Below are 11513 nucleotides of genomic sequence, written 5' to 3' on the forward strand. Positions count from 1 at the left end.
ACAACCAGAAGCAGGTGAGGCCAGGGACTGAGAGGGAGGGGGCTGTGGGGTTCAGGAGCTGGGGAGCTGGCCCCGCAGCTGGACAACTGAGGCAGGGAGGAAGGGAGGGAGACACCTAGTGCTGGTGCTATGCCAGTACAAGGAGGGGGAGGGGCACTGCTCCAGCACCCAGAATGGGAGACTAGGAGACCTTAACCCACTGGCCCCGAGCTTTGAGGAAGACAGGGAGTAGTGAAACAGACCCACCTAGTCTCACCAGAGTTCCCAAGAAGCTGGGAGAGGCTGGGAGTGTCCAAGCCCAGGAGAGGGGCCGCATGAGTAGGTGCTGAAAGAGGTCAAGGGTGCAGGGGGCTGAGAAGACATGTGTGTCAGGAGTTTGTGAAGGCCTGTGTGTCCATGGACAGCCCCGACACCAGGTGAGGAGTGTTCATTAAATAAGAGTCGGCGCTCAATAAATATTTGTTCAATGGGATCGATCATCTGTGGCAGTGTATGAACATGTGTGTCCAGGTGCGTGAGGAGGGCATGTGCCTGGGTGTCTGTGTCCAGGAGTATATACTAGACTTTTGAGTTTGTGTCTTGCATTGGGGAAGTGTGTGTGGATGAGAGGCTGTGTCAGTGTGGGAGTGCACGTGTGTGTTAGTGTGTGTGAGTATATAAACATATGGATATGCTCAGTTGTTTGTGTGCATCTGTATGAGTTTGTGATTCTGTGTGTATGTGTGGGGTGCCCGTGCTGGATGGAAGGTGGATGTCAAAGGCCCTGGAGGGTGTGTCTGTGTGTGCTTTCGGGGAGGATATGTACATATCCTTCTATACATGGGATGCAAGCGAGTGAAGAAGGTGTGTGTGGGTATATGATATCCACCCTACTGGGCCCTGCCCCATGTCTCCACAGTACCTTCATGGAGGTCCCCAGGGGCTGGCTGATGGTCTGTGTACTGGCCACATTCCTGGCCTCCACGGTGACCCAGGACGTGTGCCGAGCACCAGACGGGAAGGACGGGGCCCCAGGAATCCCCGGCCGACCTGGGCAACCAGGCCTTAAGGGGGAGCGAGGCGAGCCAGGTAAGCACCTCCCTTGGCCCTTAGCCCCAAAGCCCTTGGCCTGGCCTGGCCTCCAGGATGCAATGCTTGGGTGCAGCACTGGGAAGCAGGGGTCCACCTGGGTCCCCACACAAAGCCCCTCCAGTTTGTACACGGCCCAGAATGTTTGAGGGGCCTAGCCTTCTCCCTAGTCCACACCCCAAGCCCTCCAGGCACCTTTACATGCCCCTTACCTCCTGGATCCACTTTCTGTGACTGCCCCTTCCTCTTCAGGTGAATGAGTCCCTATGAACAATGTATATGAAAGGCCCAGAGGCACTGCCCAATCCTTGGGGGTTCAGTTCACAGAACAAAGGCCCTAGGCTTTAGACCCCCTGCCTTGCTGTGTGACCTCAAGAAAGTTACGGACCCTCTCTGAGCCTCAGTTTCCTCATCTACAAAATAGAGAAATAACTCCTACCTGACACACAGAGAGGGATCAATTAACTATTTTTTGGTTTTGGTTTGGATCCTTTTTGCTTCCTTCCAGCAACCCCCTCCATTCCTTCCCTGCTTCTCTCTCACCAGCCCCTTCAGGCTTCAGACCCTCTCATGTTGTGGTGGTGGGGGCAAGAAGTTAGGGGTGAAGGAAAAGGGAGGAGGGGATGGCCACAGTGGGAAAGGAAAGTCTCCTATCATCCCCTGGAGTCTCCAAGGCCAAAGCAGTCCAGAAGGACCAGCATAAACATTTGCAAGAATTCGTACCCAGGCATCCTGCCTGGGGTCCCTGAACCTAAAATCAGCCAGTGGCCAGGAGGAGTGTGGCAGGCATGACCGCTGGCACAGTGGAGGAGCCAGAGCGTCCTGCTTCTTCCCAGCACCTGACACAGCCTCAAGTGTCTGTCCACTCTCCTCTCTATTTTGCATATGAAGAAGTTAAGGCTCAGAGATGTTAGAGACTCATCCAAGATCACACAGCCAGACAGAATCAGTGTCTTGGAGACCCAGGCACTCTTTCCTCCCATAGACCCCCACCTCCACCCCAGGGTCCAGCCCTCTCCCTACAGATCAGGGGGCACTGGACTCTCACTCTGATTGGGCATTTCTCCCCCCAGGGGCTGCTGGCATCCGGACAGGCATCCAAGGCCTCAAAGGAGACCAGGGGGACCCAGGCCTCCCTGGAAAACCTGGCAACATGGGCTTCCCAGGACCCAGTGGCCCCCTGGGGCCGGCTGGGCTCCTGGGATCAAAGGGCATCAAGGGCAACCCAGGAAACATCAAGGACCAGCCTCGGCCAGCCTTCTCAGCAGTGAGGAGGAACCCCCCAATGGGTGGCAACGTGGTCATCTTTGACACGGTCATCACCAACCAGGAAGGGCCATACCAGAACCACTCTGGCCGGTTTGTCTGCGCCGTGCCCGGCTACTATTACTTCACCTTCCAGGTGGTGTCCAAGTGGGACATCTGCCTATCCATCATGTCCTCCATAAAAGGCCAAGCCCGGCGCTCCTTGGGCTTCTGTGACACCAACAGCAAGGAGCTCTTCCAGGTGGTGTCAGGGGGCACAGTACTCCAGCTTCAGCATGGCGACCAGGTCTGGATCGAGAAGGACCCTGTCAAGGGCCGTATTTACCAGGGCCCCGAGGCCGACAGCATCTTCAGTGGCTTCCTCATCTTCCCATCCATCTGAGTCAGGGAGGATGCTCTTTATGCTGTGTGACCCTGGGGCACTCACTCCACCTCTCTGAGTTTCTATGCTCTGCTCTATGAAAGGGGGCAGATGCTATTGCTTTTGTTGCCTGAAGGGTGGGGAGGGGTGGTTCAGAGGCCTGTAGGACTTGCTGTCCCACTGTGTGCTCTGAAGGAGATGTTTTCTTAGAACTCTTTCTGGAATAAATACCTGAGTCTGTGTCTGCTGAGCTTGAGGTTCAGTTCCTGCTCTGGGCATGGGATGGGAAGTACACAAACCAGTCAAGTTGACTCCAACTCATGGTGATCTCATGTGTTTCAGAGCACAACCGGGTTTTGACTGAGTTTTCAGAAGTAGATAGCCAGACCTTTCTCTGTGGTGCCTCTGAGTGGACTCCAACCTCTGGGTTAGCAACACATTAAACATTTGGACCACTTTGGGAGGCATCAGAGCAATAATTGAGTACCTAAAAGGCAGATTTATATTGAGTGTCTTACTTCATGTGTTTAGCAGGTCCTGGAGCCTTATCTGCCTGGGTTCAAATCCTGGTTCCACCACTTACTTGTCCAATCACATACATGTTACATAACTTCTGTGAATTTCAGTTTCTGCATCAAGTGGGAATAATAATGGCACCTACTCAGAGGGTTGTTGGGAGGATTAAATGCCTTAATATGTGAAATTTTTAGACAGTGCCTGGTACATAGTAAGGGCTGTGCAAGTTTTAGCTATTGTTACATGATGTTTCTTTCATCTTTACAGTTAGGCTCTGGTATGGGTGTTCTGCTCCTATTGTACATGTAATAATACTGAGACTGGGAGAGGCAAGTAAAACCAAGGTCAGTATCCAAGGAGAGGAGGTGGGATTTGACCTCAAGTCTTACTGCTTCCCTCACCTGTTTAACTACTAGCCTCACCAGCCTTGCCAGCCTCCACAGCTGCACATACAACAAATCACATATGTGCTTTTCCTCAGGGCAGGGCCGGAGGGGGTGGGGGCAGGTGCCCATCAGTCCTCCCAGAAGCTAGGTTTCCCCAGTGCAGCCCTTGGCTTCCACTCCAGCAGACTTGGGGGTTGGAGCGGTTGCCTGGGCTGCCCACTGGACATCCTGGGGTGGAAGATGGGGGGACCTCGAGTCCTCGGAGGCACTCCTAGAGCCCCACTCATTCCATCTGGGAGCTGCTAGGAAGCAAGAAGCCCTACTACATCCTTTGCGTGTGGGGAAAATAAAACAAAAACCAAACCCACTGCCGTCAAGTCAATTCTTACTCATAGTGACCCTATAGAATAGAGTAGGACTTCCCCATGGGGTTTCCAAGACTAAATCTTTATGGAAGCAGACTGACTCATCTTCTCCCACAGAGCAGCTGATGGGTTCAAACTGCTGACCTTTTGGTTAGCAGCCCAAAGCTTTAACCACTACACCCCCAGAGATATGGGCGCACTGAAAATGCCTAATGCTGCACGTGTCTTCTCAAAGGGTGCCTGTTTATCACTGTGCTGCATACCACACATGCACACACACACACAATCATATGCGTGCACAACAAACACACACATGCACAATCACATACATACATACACAATCACAAGCACATACATACACACATGCACACCTTGAGATGCACAAGGACCCACATTCCTAGACCAAGACTCCTCCACTCCCACTGAAACACAGGCACACGTGACCTTCTCCCCAAGCAAACATCCACTCCCTTAGACACGCACATGCCCTTCCTTGGAGACACACACCAGGTATGCCCTGAAAGCCACACACACCCATACCCACACCCCCTGCCTCAGACATCTGAGTGATACCCATCAACTATCAGAAGTGCTCACATACCTATACAAATACCCCCTCAAGATACCCCCTCTGACACCAAGTATATACATCCCCCTCACCCTCCAACGGGAGCTCTGGTAGCATAGTGGCTAAAGGCAATTGACTGCTAACCAGAGGGCTGGCGGTTCAAATCCACCAGCAACTCCTTGGAAGGGAGATGGGGCAATCTACTTCCGTAGTGATACTGTCTCGGAAACCCAAGGAGGGGTCGCTATGAGTCGCGTCCGACTCAACGGCACATAACAACAACAACAACACCCTCCAACACACACATGCCTTGGGAATGTATGTATTCTCTCTGCACACATGCTCAGACCCGCAGAGCCATCCTCAGAGATACAGGGACAGTCTCTCCCATCTACTAACCATCACATAAATAGGTTCACAGTCATCACACACACACACCCTCACCCCTAGTTACATGCACACATTCAAGAACTCTAGGTGGCACATCTCCTGTCCTTAGGGCAAGACCCTCTCTTGGGACTGCTCTTACCCCTGCCCTGCCAACTATTTTTAGGGGTCAATTAGAAGTAAGGGGTTACCCAGGAAGGAGAGGAAGCCTCCACAGCCCAGAGCAGTGCTGGGTTCTTTACAGCCCCTCAGCTCCCTTCAAATCTCAGCTCTGTGGCCCAGCCCCTCCCTCATCCACCCAGAACATACACATCCACGGACTGGAAAAAGAAACATGTTTTGGAGCACCTACAATGTGCTGGACACTTCACAGCCATCAATGCATTTAATCCTAGCAAAGCAGATGATCACACTGAGGTCCAGAGAAAGGAGCCATCTACCCAAGCTCACATGGCAGGATTCGAACCAGGTCTGCCTGACACTAAAGCAGGCCTTCTTTCAGTGCAATGGAACTCAGAGACCAGCCAGGCTGGAGGCTGGAAAAGTGGTGGGAGAGGCCGGACTACAGAAATGGTGGGTGCAGGAGTGCCTGGCTGCCTCCGCACCCTAAATTCCACCCATGTCTATCTTCCTTCAGCTAAGTCAGGGGCTGAGGAGGCTCTCAGGCAAACCACTGATCCCTCTGGAGGAAGGAAACGACCCTGAGCCTGAGCTGGAGCCTGGCGGGCCAGGATAAGGCCGAGCACGGGCCGAGGCTGCCACCTGCTGGACTAGCTGGGCCAGGCGTGGACAAGGCGAGCAAGGAGGATGGGAGCCAAGGGTGCCTTGGGCTAGGTCATTCCTGGGGAAACATGCTGCAGTGTTTCTCTGTCCTTCCTAGCCCTCCACTGTCAGAGACCATCAGGTTCAAGTGCACCCATGTCCTTGCCCTCATCCACACTCTCTGTAGGGGGAAGGGGCAGCAGCCTCCTGGCACAGGTGAGGAGACCAAGGCCCTGACAGGTCACTCAGCAAGGCAAGGGCAGGGCTCTGAACTCCTTCCCAGGCCCAGTGTGGGGTTATATTTGTCTTTGCATTGTGCACAGAATTATCCCTTTGGCCCTGTTCAGCAGTTAGTGGAATCCCCCATCGTAGAGGGACACTCCGCCACTCAGGAAAGTCAACCCCTCACACAGTCACATGGGAGGCACAGTGGGGTTAGGATTAGAACCTCTACTGTCCCACACCTTCTTCATCTCCAGAATCTCTATGAGGGGTGGGGTCTCTCTCAGCTCCACCAGCCTGGCAGCCCCTCATCAGCCACATAGTTTGTAAGAACAAAGGCAATGGGTCCCCAGGATGGAGATACTGACAGGAAAGGCAGATCATCAGAGAAACCATGGGCCCCAGCAAAGAAGAAGGCACCAAGACTCAAAGCCTTGGAGCCCCCACTATACAGATAGTAAGACTGAGGCCCAGAGGGGCCAGTGATTTGCCAAAGGTCTGAGGCAAAGGGGCAACAGGGCTGGAAAATCCCTGCCTAACATCAAAGCTTGAGTATCCACCCTCAAGCATGGCATATGGGTCAGTATGGATAGAAGTATCTAAAACAGGGCCAGCCACCTGACAAGTACATGCAAGACTTGTTTCTGGGAACCGCTGAGCTGAGGGGTCAGAGCAAGCCTTTGGACCCCAAGAGACCACTCATTACATGACTTTGAGCATCAGTTTTCTTATGTGCAAAAGGGGCAGATTGTAACTTCCTTCTAGGGGTGTCTCAGACATAGTAAATGCCAATAAACAGGAGTGGGCATTAGATAAGCTGAACTTGACTCTGAGGGAAGTCTATGCCCAGGAGGCTTATGTCCTCACACACACACCCCACCCTTAACCAGATTTCGGAGCCACGGACGTTTCCTCATTTCATACCCTCGTGACCAGGACAGGGGGTACAGGGTCACTGTGGTCAGTCTGGCTCAGCATGCAAAGGAAAGTGTCAAGTCAGGGAAATTGATGGGAAAGGGGATGTGGGACTAGGGGGTGGGTGAGAGAAGGAAGGGGAGGGTGGGGAGGGGGCCGTGCCCAGCTCTGGGCTGTGTCCACTCCAGCGCCGTGTCCTCCTGCCTGGAGAAGGGAAGATTTGAAGACAACTCTGTGACCAGAAGCCTCCCACGTCCAGGTAAGCCCAGGGCCCTGCAAAGGTGAGAGCAAAGGGCTGTTCTATTCCTGTACCACCTCCCTGAAATGTGGCCCTGGGAAATCCTGATTCATGCATGAGAGGAGGAGGGTCCCCATGACCTGCTGGGCCTGGGACCTGGGCTCAAAGAAGAGGCCCTGCCACCCACTGTGGCTCCCTGAGGAGGGAGGGAGGTCCTGGGGCTGGAAGGACTGACCCTGGGGAGTGATAAGGGCGAGGACTGGTAAGGGAGGGGCAACGCCAACTCAATTCTCCCTCCCCCCAGCTCCTTCCCTGGGACAGACATGGGGCCCAGCTCCCAGCACCCCCTCAGCCTAAACCTGCTGCTGCTCCTGCTGGCACTGCCACTCGGGGGCCAGGCTGGCACAGATTGCTACGGGATCCCGGGGATGCCGGGCCTGCCAGGGGCCCCAGGAAAGGACGGGCACTATGGGCTGCGGGGGCCCAAGGGCGAGCCAGGTGAGTCTGCTGGCCTGGAGGCAGGGGCTGGAATGACCTGGCTGAGGGATAGCAACCTGATGAGGAAACTGTGTCCCTCTCACCACTCCTGCCCCCAGGGCAGAGTCTGAGCACCTCTCTACTCAGAACCTAGGCTTTGGCCTCCCCAGAGCTGACCTTGGGCCCCTTAACTCTTTGGTTTTCAGTTTCCTCACCTGATAATAGGGAGAGAATAAGAGCACTTGCCCTAGAAGGTGGCTGGGAGGATCATGTGAGATAATGTATGTGAAAGCCTTTGGGAAACACTAAAGGGCCATCTCATTATTTTATTACATCTGTGGGTCCTTCCACTACTTGCTGCCACATGGACTTCTAGGGGCAAGGTGGAGCCCACACAGTGAGTATATACACTGTGCAGACTGCTAGGGTTCAAATCCCAGCACGATCACCTCCCGTGTATGTGAACTTGCACAAGTTACTTAACCTTGACGTGTCTCAGTTTCCTTATCTGTAAAATGGGGAGGTAGTGTTCTGAGGATTAGAGAAATAGAATGTATATTTACTATAAGCACATGGTAGAGACACTTATAAGTGTAGGCTTTTGTTGATATTGCTATTGTTGTCTTTGAAGAGCTGTATCCACCTTCTTGTCCAGGATTCCAGGGAGTTGGAGGGGTAGAGAGTGAGAAGTCAGGGTCACAGCCATAGAATCTTCTGGTGCAGATTCACTGGCAAGCCCAGCATGAGAGAAGGTAGCTGAGTGTAGAATGGACAGCTGGTGCTGGGGCAGAGACTGGGCACGGGGGAAGGGTGCCTCACTAGTGAGTGAGCAGGTATGTATCTGGGAGGCCAAGCATGTCTGCAGCAGGCATGGGTGAGACTGGGGCGGGGTCAGGGACGGGTGATGGGGGAGTGGTAGAAGCAGGAGAGAGAAGAGGCCAGTCAAAATTACTGTAGGAATTTCCCCACCATTATCTTCCCTCCCAGTGGCATGGAATGGAATGTTACCAGCATTCCAGAAGGAATGCTCCAATTCCAGGTGAACACCCCCCACTGATATGAGGCCCCTCTGGCCACCTCCCTGCCCAGGGTGGCTGATAGCTACCACTTACTGTGCCAGGCACTTGTTCCAAATGCTTTATATATATTTATCTCATAAGGGAGATACAATTATGTCTATTTTTCTAATGAGAAAGAACACTGAGGCAAAACTCCTTTGAAAATGTGAGATTGGCTCCCATTTTGTATATGTCAAACCTGGGGTTCAGAGAGGTTGAGCAACTCGCTCAAAGTCACACAGTGCAATCAGTTCCAATCCTGCCCAACTCCAAAGCCCCATGCTCTTAACTACTACCCTTCACTGCCTCTTGGGCCCCTCCCCAGAGTTGTTTAAAGACATAAGCAGAAACTTTCCAAAGGGATTCTTGAAGACATTGCCAAGGGTGAGACCTCCCGTTCAGCATCCCTGGCAGCAATGTGAAAGAAGGCTGACATCGTGAGCACTCACAGTACCGTGCTCAGGAGGCTGACATGCACTATTTCATCCCCCTCCTGCAGCAGCTCTAGGGTCAGTTATTATGTTGTGGTGTCAACTGAGCAAACAGGCTCATGGGGGGAGTTCATTGGCTCAGGATCACACGGCCTGAAGCTGGGGTCTGCTGGGTGCTGATCTCACACTTCTAAACCTCTGAGCCTCACTGACTCTCACTACAGAGGTGTGGGGAGCTAAGAGGGTAATAAATCATATCATAAATGGGCCTGCACAGACACCTCAACACTATGGAGGCTCAGACAAGGAAAGGTTTAGCCAGTGCAGGTGGAAGGGTAGTCAGAGAGGACTTCCTGGAAGAGGGAAACTTCTGTCAGACCTAAAAAGATAGGTATGGTATGGGCAGGAGTCTCTGGGTGATGCAAAGAGTTCAGTGTTCAGCCACTAACTAAAAGGCTGGCAGCTCAAGTCCACCAAGAGGCAACTTGGAAGTAACGCCTGGTGATCTACTTCTGAAAAAGCAGCCATTGAAAACCCCGTGGAGCACAGTTCTGCTCTGGCCCACGGGGGGCACCATGAGTCAGAATTGACTCTATGGCAACAGGGCAGAAAAAATATCCACAAACAAACAAACCAAACCCACTGCCATCAAGTTGATTCCGACTCATAGTGACCCTCATTGGGTTTCTGAGGCAGTAAATCTTTACAGAAGTAAATTGCCTGATCTTCCTTCCTCAGAGTGGTTGGTGGGTTTGAACCACCAGCCTTCTGGTTAGCTGTCAAATGCCTTAGGCACTGTGCCACCAGATATCCACAGAGGCCCAGATTTTCATAGCTGTCACAAGAATCAAGACTTGGGACTCCTGACTATACTCGGCCTGTCTGCATGGCCTTGGGCAAGTCTCTGGCCTCAGTTTCTTCATCCGTAACATGGGAGAGTTGAATGAGGACAACTATCACAGGGCTGAGGTGGGCTGAGTGGGCTGGGGGCAGCCACCACTTGGCTCCAGCCAGTGGTTGCCATGTGCTAGTGCTGGCCTGGTGTGGCCCTGATCTCAGGAACGGACACAGGTTCCTTGGGGCTTTGAAGCTTGTAAAATGTTGAGGACTCTCCTTAAGAAAAATAATACAAAAGTACAAATATACTTGATTGTGGTGGTGGTTACACAAATCTACACAAGGGATAAAATTGCATAGAACTATGCACACACACACACGGAGTATAGGTAAAACTGATGAAATCTGAATAAGATCAGTGGATTGAATCAATGTCAAGTTTCCAGTTTTGATACTGTACTTTAATTATGTAAGAGGTACCACTGGGGAAAACTAGGTAAAGGGTACATGTGACTTTTTCCAACTTCCTGTAAGTCCACAATTATTTCAAAGTACATATTTGAAAAACATTATAAATATAAAATTAGATAACGGGTCTTGAAAAGGCCAGTTCAGGTAAGGGGGCCTGAAGCTCAAGGTTCAAGAGCTTCCCAGGAAATCTGCTTCTGACTGATCTTTGTGTCAAGACTGACAAAATGGCAATTTTTGAATGTTTTAATGTTGGCCCTCTAATTAAAATAAAATAAAAAAAAAATGTGCAGGCCAAACAGAAGATATCTGCTCCAGGCCACACATCACCAGTTGGCTGATAGTCCTCTGATACCCCTGATGCTAGTCCAGCCCTCTCCCTCATGATTGTGGAAACTGAGGCCAAGAAACAGGGAAGTGCCTTAACCAAAGTCTGAGGGCGAGACAGGACTTGAACCCAGATCCTGCTCCTCTCTGGCAGAGTCTTACTGCCTTCACAGTGCTCCCAGGTTGAAATTCCATCTGGGGGAAAGGAGCTTCCAGACACCAAATACTGATAATGTGACACCCCCAGGGCCACTTGCTACTGGCCCCTGCCCCATTACTTCCTTCCCACCTGCTCTCTTCCCAGGAATCCCAGCTACCCCCGGGACACGAGGACCCAAGGGCCAGAAGGGAGAACCCGGCACACCTGGCTATCCTGGGAAAAATGGCCCCATGGGAGCCTCCGGGTTGCCAGGTGATCCAGGTATCAAAGGCCCCACTGGAGAGCCAGGTGAGGAAGGCAGATACAAGCAGAAGCACCAATCAGTATTCACGGTGACCCGGAAGACAGTCCAGTTCCCAGCACCCAACAGCATAGTCAAGTTCAACTCAGTCATCACCAACCCACAGGGGGATTACAACACAAACACCGGCAAGTTCACCTGCAAAGTCCCCGGCCTCTACTACTTCGTCTATCACACATCACAGACAGCCAACCTATGCGTTCATTTATACTATAAGGGCGTCAAGACGACCACCTTCTGTGACCACATGTCCAACAGTAAGCAGGTCAGCTCAGGGGGCGTGCTGCTGCGGCTGCAGGTGGGCGACGAAGTGTGGCTGGCTGTCAACGACTACAATGGCATGGTGGGCACAGAGGGCTCCGACAGCGTCTTCTCTGGCTTCCTGCTCTTCCCCGACTAG

At 52.4% G+C, this 11513-nt stretch overlaps 2 protein-coding genes across 2 annotated transcripts; both read left to right on the plus strand.

Annotated features, from left to right (window-relative positions):
* Positions 1–905: 905 nt before the first annotated feature.
* On the plus strand, positions 906–2716 carry C1QA (complement C1q A chain). The gene is made up of 2 exons (XM_007935871.1): positions 906–1068; positions 2142–2716. The coding sequence occupies exons 1-2, from the start codon at positions 906–908 to the stop codon at positions 2714–2716; spliced, it is 738 nt and encodes a 245-aa protein (XP_007934062.1).
* A 4661-nt stretch (positions 2717–7377) lies between these two features.
* C1QC (complement C1q C chain) lies at positions 7378–11513 on the plus strand. Its single transcript, XM_007935684.1, has 2 exons — positions 7378–7552; positions 10957–11513. The coding sequence occupies exons 1-2, from the start codon at positions 7378–7380 to the stop codon at positions 11511–11513; spliced, it is 732 nt and encodes a 243-aa protein (XP_007933875.1).

This window comes from Orycteropus afer, unplaced genomic scaffold (assembly GCF_000298275.1).
Source record: "Orycteropus afer afer isolate SDZICR_OR568_19922 unplaced genomic scaffold, OryAfe1.0 scaffold00031, whole genome shotgun sequence".
NCBI lineage: Eukaryota > Metazoa > Chordata > Mammalia > Tubulidentata > Orycteropodidae > Orycteropus > Orycteropus afer.